The 15,400-nt window shown below is 42.7% G+C and overlaps 1 protein-coding gene across 2 annotated transcripts in view; it reads right to left on the reverse strand.

Moving 5' to 3' along the window:
• The window catches only part of Slc26a4 (solute carrier family 26 member 4), a 47,900-nt gene extending 33,066 nt beyond the window's left edge, over positions 1-14,834 (reverse strand). The window contains exons 1-6 of one of the 2 annotated variants that reach the window (XM_023719506.1): positions 14,769-14,834; positions 14,259-14,416; positions 12,181-12,320; positions 5,667-5,777; positions 3,093-3,289; positions 2,463-2,627 (exon numbers count right to left, since the gene is read on the reverse strand). In XM_023719506.1, coding sequence (XP_023575274.1) covers positions 2,463-2,627; positions 3,093-3,289; positions 5,667-5,777; positions 12,181-12,320; positions 14,259-14,413 — 768 coding nt within the window. In that variant the 5' untranslated portion in view covers positions 14,414-14,416; positions 14,769-14,834. Of the gene's footprint in view, positions 1-2,462; positions 2,628-3,092; positions 3,290-5,666; positions 5,778-12,180; positions 12,321-14,258; positions 14,639-14,768 lie in introns of those variants that run through there. The other variant, XM_004634982.2, reaches the window with a different exon arrangement.
• Between the last annotated feature and the right edge of the window lie 566 nt (positions 14,835-15,400).

A 15,400-nucleotide genomic window follows, 5' to 3' on the forward strand; every position in this document is an offset into this window, starting at 1 on the left:
AAAAAAAAAAAAAAAAAGAAAACCTATTTTTTGATCTTGATCTGGTTCTTTCTGGTCTCTTTTGTTCCTGTCAAATTTGAATCATTTGCAGCACATTTCTTCTGAAGCACAATTGTAGGAGACCAGAAGGGCTATTTTCCCAGTTCTGCAGAGGTCCAGCAATGACCAGTGTCTCAGACAAAGTACTGGTCCACACCTCCTATGACCCGAGTGGCTACAGGCCTAGCAATGTTTGCAAAAGAAGGTGAGCACATTCAGGAATGTGATGAGGGGGTTGAACAGGGAAAAAGCAGTGCTGGCACATGAGTAGCTATTCAATAAGTATTTATGAACTAGATGAATTGAGTGAACAAAAATGAAAGAATAAATGCACAGTTGATGGAGAAAGTGTGAATGCAAGTAAAAGCAAGATATGTCAGGGCTACAAAACTGACCATGCTGATCAGAATACAGAAGTCTGCAAACCTCAAAAAAAAAACTGAGGACATAGTAAGAGAGAAAAAGCAATAAAGAATCAAATAATGTTGAATAAGAAATGCCTATGGTAATGTGTTTTGAGTCTGGGAAGGAAATAGTAAGCTCATTAGGGTTATTCATCCATGCTAATAACAGTAATAACGGTAAAGCCAGCATAGTGGCACATGCCTCTAATCCCAGTACTTGGGAGACTGAGGCAGGAGGATCATTGCAAGTTCAAAACCAACCTGGGTTACAAAATAGCTCAAGGCCAGCCTTAAGTGCATGGCAAGACCCTGTCTGAAGAAGACAAAATAATAATAATAATAATAATAATAATAATAATAATACAATGAGTTCTTACTATGTGCCACATATCACGCTTAGTGATTGACACAAGTTTCTCTTTTTAGCCCTCACAATTTGAAGAAGTAGCTGTATTACTAATCCTATTTTACAATTGAGAACACAAAAGCTTAAGGATGTTGACGGAAATGTGCTCAAGGTCACAGGGTAGTAGGAGATGGAACCAAGGCTAAATCAAGTCTGTTGAAGTCTAAAATCAGCCCGTAATCACTGTGTTATTCTCCTCCTCTATTTCTACTGCTTAGAGTAGTATCTGGCCTGTAGTATGCACATAGCAATACTTATTGAATGGGTAGAGTGATGTGAACTTAAGCCACTGTGATGAAACTGAGCAAATTTCTGTCAGTCTCTTCAATATATGTTCTTGGCTTTATATTGCTTTAGAAGCTAATAGGTAAGTAATTAAAGGATTCAAACTCCATTCTTAATGTTGGTGTATTTCTTGTTTATTTGTTTGTTTGTTTGTCTTATAAGATAGGATCTTATTATGTAGTCCAGGCTGGCCTTCAACTCATGGCAATCTTCCTACCTCAGGCTGCTGAGTGCTGGGCCTACAGTTGTGCACCACCATGTCCACCCAGCGAGTGCATTAGTTTTGAAAGCATCATTCCCCTTAGCTAAAGCAACATCATGTTACTATTATCACCATTTTTCAAGCATCAGTAACACATTTCATACAGAACATATTTAGATCCAAGAACACCTTCAAATCAAATTAGTGTGATCTATAGCTATCTTTCACCTCTCTCTCTCTCTCTCTCTTTCTCTCTCTCACCAGGAATTGAACTCAGGTCCTTGTGCTTGCCAGGCAAGCGCTTACTCTACTGAGCTGGTTCCCCGGCCCCTTTCACATCTCTTTTGCACGTTGAATTATCTCTGAATCTAATGTTCCTTTCTGTATATAATTGCAGATGTGTACATGATACATTTTATGGACCCTTAGAATTGGAAAGGGCTTGAGAAATACATTTCCAATCATTTCATTTTAAAAACAAAAAAATGAAGAAAGTCTAAATAATAATTTCAGAATAATAACTTTTTAAGTAATTGCTATGTGCCAGTCCCTGAGCCGAGAGTGCCTCATCTGTTCTTATGTAACAATCCAGCAAAGTAGATGCTATTAGCAACCCTAGTTTGCAGAGTAGGAAAATGAGGCATAATGATTTTTTTTTTTTTTTTTTTTGAACCGGGGATTGAGCTCAGGCCTTTGTGCTTAGCCAGGGAAGTGCTTATTCCACTGAGCCCTCTCCCCAGCCCCCGGCATGATGATTTTTGTCAGACAGTTAGAATCTGAATCCAGGTCCACCTAACCCTAGAGCTGAAATTCCAGTCACTACACTCCAGTGTCCAAGATTATTTAGCTGATCAGAGACAAAGCCAAGAGTAATACCAAGTCTACTGCAACCTAGATCTATCTTTACTCCAAGACATAAATTTGTTCTTATTAATTTTTTAAGTGAAGTAACATTCTGAAGCCATTTTGACCAGTTGAGAACAATGATTTGCAAAATCTACCTTCTTCCATGCTACTCCTGATTTTATTACATCTTTCAGAGCAGAACATTTTCTCTGGCTCCCAGCACATGCCTCACCAGGATCAAGCTCTCTTCTCCAACCCTGGCCTAAGAAACAACACTTACATAGATAATGGAGAGGATTCCATTATAGTTTTTGGTAGAAACGTTGAGGACAATCTTTAGCTGTGACACCAGCACTTGGAAGGCAGCAGCTGTTGTAAATCCACCAACCAAAGGATCTGCCAAGTACCTCACTATGAATCCAATCTGTAGACTTCCAAATATGAGCTAGGATAAGAAGGGAGGAAAAACAATAAATTTTTGCATGAAAGAAAAGCCAACTCTGGTAATGTTAATGAATTAAGCTTAACACTAATTAAAGCACTGATCTCTGGTTTGCAGCACAAAAATACTTGGAAAAAAAAATCTGTATTTCCTAATGTTCTGTTTCTTCTCTTCTCTCCATCACTTTAAAATTCAAAGCAAAAATCATGTCACTTATTTCTGTGACTTCCCTTCTTGCATTCCCAGTTGAATCATTCATGTTCTTCTGTCTTTTTTTCTTTGATGATAAGTGAATCGAGACATGTGATACCTTGCAGACTCTTTAGTATCTGACCTAAAATAACCTAAGTTAGAAAATAACTGGAGTTCAGGAAATTAATTTGTTTTGCTTTTATGGAAATATTCAAGTCCCTTGTGTTTTAAGATTAAAAATCATGCCTATCTGTATTTTATGTATAAGTTTATTACCTGTATAATTCCAACCAAAAGAGTGAGGGTGCTTGCAATTAATACTCTTTGTGCGTCTCTGGCCTCAGTGTTTATGATGGTGTCCACCAGGGTTGTATTCAGTGCACTTCCATTACCGCCAGGAGTCACAAAGTGTTCGTCAGGCACCATGCTTAGAACAACAGATCCCACCATCAAACTGACCACAGGGAAAGGTCCTGAGGAAAACAAATCAGCACATCAATTATTTGTATTCTTCATGTGATACACATGTGCATGGGGGGGATGTCAGGGTGGGAGTTGTCAGCAGAGGTTTCCTGGCAGATATAGCATGCACATTTTTATTCTGTATAATATCATTCATTTCCTGGAGTATCTGATGTCCTGTTCTCTGTCTAAGTACCATGGTTGGTCCAAATTAGCAAAGGGAGAGAGTAATTTCTCTTCTTTTCTTTGCAGAACAAATGATTGTTTCATGTCAAAGGCTGCTATGGTTTGTGTCTAGTTGTCCCCCCAAAGCCTTGTGTATTCATGGGATGGAGACTTCTAGAGTGTGAGATTAATTCATTATCCACTGGGATTATGGGTGAGTCACTGGGATTATAGGTTTTACTACTGCTGAGATTATGGGTGTGAGTGCTATGCCCAACCTGGGTCAGAGAGCCTGAATTCAATGAGAGAGAGAGAGAGAGAGAGAGAGAGAGAGAGAGAGAGAGAGAGACAGAAACAGACAGACAGACAGAGAGAGACAGAGAGACAGACAGAGACAGAGACACAGAGAGACAGAGACAGAGAGACAGAGACAAAGAGACAGAGAGAGACAGAGAGACTCTCTCTCTCTGTTGCCATTGTTGGTCTTTTGCCATTGTTGTTGTTCAGCCACCATGAACTAGATTCTCTGTCCTGTGCCACTCTGCCTTGAAGCCAGCCAGGTATGGACTGAAACTGTGAGCTAACTAAACCTTTCCTTCCTTCATTTTTGGTGTCAGGTATTTGTCTCAGCAACCAGAGAAGAGTAACTGAAACAAAGGCCAATCTGTAAGAGCTGTGCTTTTAAGAGTTCTAATGTCTTCCAGCAACAAATCCATTGGCTATTTTTTTTTTTTTATGTATTTGGTACAGGGTCTCACTATGCAGCTCTGACTCATAGTGATCCTCCTGTTTTCAACCTGTGCAGCATTGGGGTTACAGACATGTGTCACTATGCCCAGTCTCAGTGTCTGGCTCAGCACACCTGGGGGTGGGGCTGGCACAGCATGCGGTGCCAGGGATTGAACCCAGTCCCTACGCTTGCCTAAGCAGACTCTTACTGTGCTGAGCTATCTGGCCAATCCTGCTACTCATGTTTGCTGCTGCTTCTGGTGATGGTGATCCTATCCTTTGGTCTTGGAAGGGTGTAAGGTTAGGAAGACTCAGTACCTATTAACCTGGAATGTCTAAATGTGGAGGACGCCAAAGAGAAAAGTCAGCTACTATATTGCTCACCGAGTCAAACATTTGGTGTTGACTGGACTCCAGATGAAGAAGTTCTTTCTTTCAATAACCTCTTTCTGATCTACAGACAAGGCCAGGTGCTAGGTACTGGAGGAGATACAGTGAGGCAAGGGGACATGGCTAAGGGTAGAGTGGTTGACTGTATTTGTTTTAAGATCATCCAGGTAGACATGTCTAGTTAGTAAATGGATGGAGAAACAAAATTATCTCTGGTACAAATGTCACAATGACACAGAATAGCATTGAAATAGTCATTCACTAGCACATCTAGCAAAAGAGGACTTAACATTTAGGAATGATATAAACACCTAACTTTTGGGCCATGCCAAGAGGCTATACTTGGTTTCTAAATTGTTTTGGCAAGATTTTGCCAGTCTTCAAATTTACTGACTTAAGTATATATCCTTATCTAGGCAGAGTGACACACAGGTGTAAACTCCAGTTACTTCAGAGGCAGGGGCAGCAGTATAACGTCAAGGCCAGTCTGAGGAACTTAGCAAGACCTTGTCTGGAAATAAAAAATAGAAAGGGTTGGCGATGTAGCTCCTGGGTAGAGCAAACATGTTGATCTTCAGTAAGAAACACATGCACATATGTGCATACACATACACACAAAGGTCTACTCAATGAGCTAATGGACTGTACGTGATGAACATAATCCAATAAAGGTTAAATTAATCTAGTAAAATGGTGCGTTCAAAGACCCCGGGAAGATTTTTTTTTCTTGTCACTTTCTATTTTGGAAGAGGACACTTTCTAATATGAAATCAAAGCGATTATGCTATTCATGATTCTAGATGTACAGGTCTTCCAAAGTGTAAAACAAAGATTGCTTATTGTGATTAAAAAAACATATAGAAAGAAAAAAAAAGTGTTTATGCTAAAATGAAGGTAGGCTTTGTTTTGTAGTCTTTCAGTTTTATTCTCTTCATGAAAGCATAGTCCTATATAAAGCTAATTACTGTCACTGATAGGAAAAGTAGGCAAAGCTGAGGTCTAATTTCTCTAGAAAACATCAATAAAGCAAAGGCATTCTATACATAATGTAGCCAAATCCTTTAAACATGAACAAATAAGATAGTAAAATATGCTTATAATTACCAACTGAGATGTGTCTTGATGTTCCAAAGATAAAATATGTCAGGATAGGAAAAAAGGCAGAGTAGAGACCATATTCAATAGGAACTGCAGCTAATAGAGCATATGCCATTCCTGAAAGTACATAAGAAATGATTAGGTTCACAAACAAAAGCTTTGTTTTATTTATACTGCACAAAGAAAAAACATCTCTAGGGCACTTTTGGTTTGTGGATTCCACACACCAGCCTGGCCTGACTGAGTTCCTTTTCTTACATAGAGGCTAGCTTTGCTAGTATGCAGACCACAACCAGTCTGTTAGGATATGGATTGTGTGGCTGTATGTTGACTCCGCTGATCAGTAAACCAGTTGTCAACTGATCACATCACCACTTAAAACCATCAAGCCAACATTTGCTTAGAAACTTGGTCAATTCAGTCCAAAGGCTCAGACCAGTTTGGTAAGCACACAGTTTGGTCTGAATGCGGTGTTCCTTTGTGTTCTGAAGCTCCTAGTTATTTTTGCACTTGCCCTTTCTCCTTTCCTGGTGAGGAAGAAAAATTAGTACAAAGCAAGACAAACTACGATAAACGTACTTAGCAGCAGGCAAGATAACTCTCTGCCCAGGTGGAAACCAGTTCTACCAGTGAGCTACCCGGCAGCCTCTGGGTGCTGACGTCAGGTCCAGAGCGATGAGCATATTAGTGTACTCAGACATAGGTGCCGGAAGAGGATACTGCCCTTTTCTTTGCTTTAGTTAAACACATAGGAGGTCGACACATCTCAACCCATCTTACCTCCTCACACTTCACTCTCAGTTAAGAAAATCAAGACTTTTAAACCCTGCCATTAGTGCAGGACTGTATGTGTAGCAATCTTTAACAAGTGATAGATCAATGACTTGGCCTACAGTCATTCAAAATTATTTCTTGAATGAATGACCTCAAATGAGGAAGTAGTTGGCTAAGTTATATGCCATACCTTATAATTCTATGTTATTCATTTTTTTTTTTGGTTTATGTTATTCTATGAAATGTACTTGATGTGACAGTAACATGGAAAGATGTGAAGTGAAAGTTTTTAAAGTAAAAATATAAAGAATAAAAGGTAATCAGTATGCATGTTTCCATTTTTATAAATGTGTATGCTGTACACAGTTACATATTTGGAAAGATTTTTAATATAATATGAAATAATTCAGATGTACAAAAAAACAACGAATAGGGCCAGCCAGATAGCTCAGCTGTTTAAAGCACCTACTTAGGCAGATGCAAGGACCAGGGTTTGATTCCCAGTATGTCGTGCCAGCCCCGCCCCTGGGACACACTGAGATGGCAACTGAGACTGGGTGTAGTGTCATGTGCCTGTAATCCCAGCACTCGTTAGGCTGAAAATAGAAGGATCACTACGAGTTTGATCTGTGTAGTGAGACCCAAGTAGTAAAATACAAAAAAAAAGCAATGAATAATAGAGTGAACACCCCTGTACTTACAGTCCAGCTTAAGAAATTATCATCAATGCAGTTAAAATTCTCTATTCTCTTCTTTAATTACGTCCTCTTCCCTCCTTCCACATCTACAAACCAGATAGTTTGTATACTCATAGATCCGCATCTATGGATCTAGTAGGAGATTTCCTAAAATATGAATGCATTATCTATATGGTAGGATCACAGGGGATTTCTACCTTGTATAGGTGGTATTTTTCCCACATTCCTTCTGTGTTTCCTATTTTTTCACAAAAACATTAATTCATTCAAAAATCTATTGATTTTGTAGCAACTATGTTCTAGGTACTATTAAAGTCTCTTCCCCAATAGAATTTGCATTTCAGAAAATATGCAGCATAGGTCCAAATTACAAGGAATTGCAATAATCAGTAGTCTCAGGAACATGGGATAGAACAGAATGCTGATTCCACAAAGGGAAAACAAGAAAACAAGAAGCAGGGAATAAATGCACAGCCTGTTTCCTATGGACACTTTTCAAGTTCTTCTCAAATTCCCATTTCCTAAATAGGGCCTTGAAGTCCTCACATGCTTGGAAGATAGAGACTTTTTCAGATTTTTGTTTTTTCATTTTATGGATTTAATACAGGGTCTCACTACACAGCTTGGAGTAGTAGGGATCCTCCTATTTTCAGCCTCCCCAGTGCTGGGATTACAGGCATGCACCACCACACCCAGACTCATTCGAAGGCTCAGCACACACAGGGGCAGAGTTAGGGCCACATGCAGGACCAGGGATCCAGTCCTGGTCCCTGTGGCTTACCAAAGCAGGTGCTTAAACCACTGAGCTATTTCATATGGACTATTTAGTAACAACTGCTACTTATGTGTGTTATAATAATCTTTATTACAAAGGAACTTGATTATGACTATTTTGAAATCATAGCTTGCAAAGAAACACAAATCTTTACTTTAAATTGCAAATCTCAGGGTTGGTACCCATCAGCTTTAGGATAGGTCATACACTGATAAAGCAGATGCTACCAGACACCTGGAAACATCCACAGGCTGGGCTTCCTCTCAGTGAGGATGCACAAGAAGATGGAACCTAAATCTTGGGGACTTCCTAGCCTCAGGAACGGTGAGAAATACATTTCTATTATTTATTACATTAATAGGTAAATACACATCAAAGGCAGTAGATGATTGGCTTCCCATTATCTATGAGTAAAGACGGAAATAAAAGGGTTACATGGATCTTTGATTGCCCTAAAGGGCCTTTTTTAATAACTAAAATTTTTAAAAGACCCCATTATACTTAGAAACTCTTGTTTCCTGGAAACCTGAACCTGTCATCTCTGTTTTTTGGAAACCTGAACCTTTCACATTCCCTGAAAATGCAGCACGAAGTCTAAGGAATTTCAGAAGTACTCCCTTGATTCTGGCTGTCTCTGTCTCTGTCTCTCTGTCTCTCTGTGTGTCTCTCTCTCTGTCTCTCTCCCTCTCTCTCCTTTTTTTCTTCCCTCTCTCCTTCCTTGCTTCATTCCTTCCTTCCTTTTATGTGGCAAAACTCCAATCCAGCAGAACAGACATCCGCCTCTCCATGACAGCTTCCAAGTGGCTGAACAAACTGGACAGGAGCATTAGCCTCAGGCTAGCCAGTCTCCTGTAACATTTGTGATGTTGAGCCTCACGCAGGCCCTCAGTACTGCCTGGTGAGCCAGTTACACTTTCCCAGGGTGTATGCCTCTCTTCTCTGTCACACAACTGGCCAGACCTCCCCTCACCTCCTCAAGCTGCCCATCCTCCTCTCTATCAAGCTCCAAGTTAAGAGTCAGATCTTAAATTTCCCTGAAAGAATCCATGAGATGCTCCCAGGCAGCTTTTCAGCCAAAGTCTGACCTTCTGCATGGACTCCGTGTGAGCTGTCCATCTTCCTTTGAAGAGGGAATCTCTTTCTCATCTTTGAGAAGTAATCTTTCCACTTCTGTCCTGGAACTCATCTAAGCTTGCTTTCCCTAACTTTGCTTCTAGAAATTTCTCTCCTCTGCCTCCTGGACCACAACTCTGTTCACAATATGCTTAAGCAGCTTCAGTTAGAAAAACAAATCCTCCTTCAGTCCACTTTCATCCTTTATCCCTCCAGGTCACAGCAAAATTTCTTAAATACAGTCTGTGCTCCTCCACATTTTCTACCTTCTAGTTTTTGTGTACTGCTCTCTTGGCTTCAGTTACCTCATTCCTCTCAATATTCTTTTTTCCAACTCCCTGAGTCCAATTTTCCAGGCCCACTGTTCCCCCTCCTCATTTCCCAGCTCTAAGCACACCAGCATTCTTGCCTTCTCCATCTGCCCTTCTTGCCTAGAATTCCACTTTTGTAAACCTCACCTCTACGCTGGCCCCTGCCTGCTTTCCTTGAACATCTTAAAAATAGTGGCTCCAACTTCTCTGCCTGGCATCCCCACTTGGATATCTCACATGCACCTTAAACCTCACATGTCCAAAGGGAAGCCCTTGATTTCCCATGCCAACCCCCCTTGGCAGCTGGTGTTTGCCACTATGGTACATGGCATCATCGTCTATCCAGTTACACAGGCCAACAACCTTAGAGTTGTCTTTGATTTTCATTTGTACCATCAGAATCTTAGTGATTTTTGCTGCAAAATATATTGTAGCACTTGCATATCTCCCCATGTCCTGCCTGATCTGCTCCACACTGCCACATCTGGCCTCAGGGCTGGGTCTCAGATAAGGGATGAGGGGCCTCGAGGCTCCCACAGAAAGAGTGCCTCCCTTGCCTCCCTTCCTTACCTACCTCCCCCGCTGCTCCACAGCCACCAGAATTTTTTGTGTTCCTCCCTGAAAAGTGTGCACTTTTTGTCCCTAGGGCCTCTGCACCTTTTACTGGTCTGTTCTTCTTTCTGCTCATCACATCTGTCTTATCATTTACCTCCTCCACATAGCTTCCCTTGATTCTTGTACCTAAACAAACCTTCTCCAAAAATTAATTCCTGCAATGGTATATTTAACCACTTCCAGTGAATATCACAATCTATAACCATTTTTCTACTTATATGCTTATTTAATTCCTATCTCTATCATTGGAAATGAGCTTCATGAGGTCAGTACTATACTTGTCCCTGGTGGTAAATCACTAAATCCCCATGGCTGAATACCTAGCATACAAAGTTATCTATAAATATTTGTGACATAAACAAATATATGAATGGCTGGATTAACCTCCCAGAAATTCACCATACAAAGATAACTGTAGAGATAATGTTTCTGAAAAAAGATACTAGCTATAAAGTAAGGAACTACATACAATGTACAGATTAAGACTGAAAGAATCAGACTCTAGGTTCAAATCCCACCTCCGCCACTTACAAACTTCATGACTTAGGCAAGATTAAATGGATTTCCCATCTATTCAAAGAGAGATAATACTAGATTTTACCTCACAGGGATTATGTGAGGATTAAAGAAGATGCCTGGCCCAAACCCTCAACATAGTGTCTGATACATGTTAAACAAAATTAATCCTAACCTACTTGTCTATAAAATGTTGGAGGACCTAGATCTGGATATACAGTTATATTTAAATACATTTTTTTCAGTCCTCTTTGCTAAATATTCATGGAACCATTAACTGTATGTCAGTCTCTATGCTAGGTGCCTGCTTACCAAACATAAACCAGGGCTGTTGCGGAGAGTGTGGCCCTGCCCTGTGCCTTCAGGATTGAGAACCTGCTCCATCCTATAGGCCACAGAACAGCCTTGATCTCTGTGGGAATCCCTGTGGCCTGCTCTGAGCTCACCAGCCAGATTTTAGCTCCCCATATTGCTCAACATTTATTACTAACTCCTGAAATAGTTTACTTTGAAGTCATCTTTTATACCTTCACTACTTCCCATCACTTGGCAAACTCTCACTTAACCTTCAGGGAAACAGCTTTGACAACTCCACCCCATTCCCAGGCCCCAAAGACTGGGTTGAACACACCTCCTCACCGCTCCATTAGCAGGCAGTGTTTCCCTTTGTGCATCCATTTTTCCACTGGACCGTGAGGCTCCTGGCAGCAGGTGATGCATTGTAATTTTGCCAGTATACCTAGCATCTAGCACATACTAGGTACCCCATAAAATTACAGTGAGTAGGTCTTCTTCTACTCCTGTAGTTTGAAAGTTTGGGCAGTTGGGGGGTGTTCAGTGCAGAATCAAAATGGTGAGAAAGAAGGACAGAAGAGGACAGCCTGCTACATGGCAGCTATGTGATAGATTTCCGAGATGCTCATGGCAATATTGTGAAATAAATTCAGTTTCCAAACAAACCCATTCTGGGATATTTTCCTAGAATATTTAAAATAAGAGGAGAAGCAAAAATACTAATATATAGTCTAGCTATTTTTTTTCACTTCTCTTTAAACCAGCTTCACACTGTGTACATTGTGAGTAATTTAATGACCTGAAATAATCATTTTTTTAAAATATAAGCTGAACAACCGGGCCCAGTAACATACCCTATAAGCCCAGTTACTTGGGAGACTGAGGCAAATGGGTCACAAGTTCACCCATGCTGGGATATTTTCCCAGCAATTTTGTGAGACTCTGAAGGTAAAATATGAAAAAGGCTTGGGATATAGCTCAGTGGTAAAGTGTTTGCTTAGTATTCATGAGGTCCTGAGTTCAATTCAATCAGCATTATTGGAAAAAAAAGGGGGGGGCAGAACAGAATAGAAAATTGGAGTGCATCATTTGTAGTGAGGATGACTTTGGTTATGAGTGTGCAGCCCATGGTGCAGCTTGGTTTACTGTGAATTGTGGCAAATCAATTCAGGATGCTACTGCTTGGTGTACGCCTGTAGGCTGGAGCTACACAGCTAAAAAGCAGCAGGATTTCCCAGGAAGAGAAGTCCACACAAGAGGAGAAAGGAAATGTATTCCTCCACCAAGCGGCTCTGGAGAGAAGATGAAAGTCTTGAAGGGTGAGCGGCCTTGGGACAGAGCCATTGTAGCAGGAGGGGCCATTTGGAACTGCTGCAGGGCACTGTGACTCTCAGTCAACTTAAGCCCATCCACCAGATCCTTACCTTGCAGAGTACCCACTAGCCCAGTACTGACTCCTGAAATGACATCACTGAGCAGCCAGTCCTTGATTCGGTACTTGGGGAGCCAGTCCAGCATGGGCAGGAGACTCTTCACCACACCAAGGGCTCTCTTTCTTGAACAACTACCAAAAGGCAAGAAAAGTGGGTTACCAAACTGATTCTAGTCATGACCAATTGTAGATCACAAAGCCACGGACTGAACTCTGTGGATATTTATCATTATTTAGAAAAAGAATAAGAATCTCATGGAAAATACTAATAAAGTGCTTGTCATGGTTTTGCAAAGATTTGTATCTATCCTTTTAAATACATTTTACTAGGAAACACAGGATTAAGTGTCACCACCCTTCTACATTTTTAATCCTCTGAAAATATTCTTACACAAGAACTCCTTTTCTGCTTCGGCCAGAGAATGATCAATTTGGAGTCTCTGTGGGAAGATTAATTTACAGACTTCTAACCTGGGCACCACCTTATTCTTCTTAAAGAAAAATAAACAGTGTATATCTCGTCAATACAAGCTTGGAGGAACCAGCATTGACAAAAATCTTAACAAGATGAATATATACGGTGTGCTTTGCTACTTAGCAATTTTGAATTCAACCAAAGATAAAAGCAAAAGATCAACAATAGGTAGACATTATTTAACTTACGATATTTATGAGACATTTAGAAATTTTAATGATGGTTCACCTTTTGATATTAGGGATTTATTTTTAGGAAGCTAGAGAATGTAGTTGTGTTTTTTAAAGTTATTAGACATATACTAAAGATATACATAGCCCTTTTCTAGGGGCTTTGCAATTGTATATTCAGCCAATCATACATCATAAATAATCAGGAAAATGTGTCTGTACTGAACATGTACAATTTTTTCTTGTCCTTATTTCATAATCAATATAACAATTATTTTCATAGCAGCTACATTGTATTAGGTATTATAATTATAAGTAATGTAAAGATGATTTAAACTGTACAGGAGGAAGTCAAGTGTGGAGGCACACAAATCTCTGACAGGCTGAGGCAAGAGGACTCCAAATTAAAGTCTAGCCTGGGCAATTTAGCAATCTAATGAGACCCTATCTCAAAACAATGAATGACTGGGCTGGGAATATAACTAGATGTGAAAGCCCTAAGTTTGATGCCTAGTACTATTAAATAAATAAATAAACCAATACAGGAGGATATGCACATTAAGTTGCTTTTTATTAAAGCAACTCGAATTTCGTGGGCTTTGGTACCTGCAGGGGTCCTGGAACCGATCCCTTGAATAGGAGGAGAGAACAGTAACAGACAAAAAGATGCCCAAGAGATTTGCTTCAGAATAATACTAGAGGTGGCAGGTGGGTGGCGACAGGTGAAAGGGGTGAACTGAGTGGATTCTTGTGGAAGGATCAACTGACTAAGGAGTAAAAGACTGAGCGAGGGTTCTTCGTGCTACTCTAGTTTGTATGTTTTAAGTATTAGGAAATAAGAGGTTTTTTAAAAACCAGAAACATGTGGCAATCGATTGACTGGCCTCGGTACCTGTGCGGGGAGGCACTTTGGGTGGAGAGACACGGTGGTCCTCGCCAGGGGTCTCGTCGCCTGGGGCACACGGGCCCCCGGCTGGCACACCGTTGCTCGCTCTGAATGAATCTCAAGCTGGTTGGCTCCGGAGTTCCGTGGACTCCTGGTCAAGGGGTGCGTTTGTTTACTTATCATTTTTCTCTCCTTCCCTGTGCTGAGGATTGAACTCAGGACCGTCGCACTGAGGTGCTCTCTAGTACTTCTTACTTTTTAAAGTTTTGACACAAAGTATAACTAAACTGCTAACTTCCACGGACTAGGCTCGAACCCAGTGTGTTCCTCTTGCCTCTTGTCTGGGAGTGCTCACAGCTAACTGACATCCTTTAGAGGAGCCCCTTTACCTCTCCTTGCCCCAGCCAGGCAAGGGGAAGGCACCAGAGAGCCCCTGCGCTCCGGGCTTCAGCAAGCAGGGGAAACAGAGCCGGCGCTCCGGAGCAGAGACCGGGCAGCCTCGCCCTGGCCGGGGACCCTCTCTTCCCGCCCCGCGCTACCTGCAGCTCCGGGCCAGGCTGTCCCGCAGCGTCCTGCGCTCCTGCAGGCGTCGCTCGTGCCGCTGCTGGAAAAGGAGCTCGCTGAACACCGGCCGCGACACCGTGTAGCTGCGCTCGGGGAGCGGCGGCTCCGATCGCGCGCCTGGTGCTGCCATGACCTGCGAGGAGAGGAGCGCGGGGAGAGGCCCGGGGCCGTGAGCACCTGCGCGCCCCGCTGCACGCCCGCGGCCGAGGCCCCCACTCCACCCGCGCCTCCCTCCGCCTGCGGCCCGGGCGCTGTCCGCGTCCTGAAATCCCCGACCCGCCGGGGCGCGCGGGATGGACGCGCTCCTGGCTCCGGGGATGCGCTCGCCGCCGGCCGGCCGGCAAATTCCAGCAGCCTGCCGCAGCTCTCCGGGCCTGGGGAGCAGGCGCCTCCACCCCGTCGCCTCGGCGTCCCGGCCGCTGGTGCCATGCTCCCCGTGGTGTCCGGTTGTCCCTGCCGGTGAGGGCGGCGAGCTCACTACCCACCTGCTGCGAGCGCGAGCGCCTCCCCAGCGCCGGGCGCAGGTCCGCGCCTTTATAGTGCGTGGAAGGAAGGCAGGGACGCGCTTTATTTATGGAGCAACAGGGACACCTTGGTCGAAGGAAGGACACACCGTCTGCAGTCTTTCCCCACTTCCTACCGAGAAAGAAGCCCTACCCCTCCGCGTGCTTTCCCTTCCCGAATCCGGAGGGCTGAGTCTCACTGGCTGTCCCGGGCCGCCCGGATCGCCGCCTCCCCACGACCAAGGCGAGGGGAGGCCCGGCTGCACTTGCGCGGCTCCTGGACCCCAGGTCCAATGCGTCTCAGGGCTCCGCGGTCCAGCGCGGGTCGCTCCGACCGAGTGAGAGGGGGTCTTTAGGAGGTCTTGTGTGTATTAACAAGGCTTTGGGGTTGTATAAAGTGTTTTAGGTGTACCCAGTGGGTGTGGTTATAGAGCTCATAATTTACTCAGATTTTAGATCTCTTTCTTCTCTCCCTCTCGTTATATTTCACAATCAAACTCAAGCGTTCTGTGTCATCGTCGCCTTCTTCTTCTTCTTCTTCTTCTTCTTCTTCTTCTTCTTCTTCTTCTTCTTCTTCTTCTTCTTCTTCCTCTTCCTCTTCCTCTTCTTCTCCA

This window comes from Octodon degus, unplaced genomic scaffold (genome assembly GCF_000260255.1).
Source record: "Octodon degus isolate 3935 unplaced genomic scaffold, OctDeg1.0 scaffold00068, whole genome shotgun sequence".
NCBI lineage: Eukaryota > Metazoa > Chordata > Mammalia > Rodentia > Octodontidae > Octodon > Octodon degus.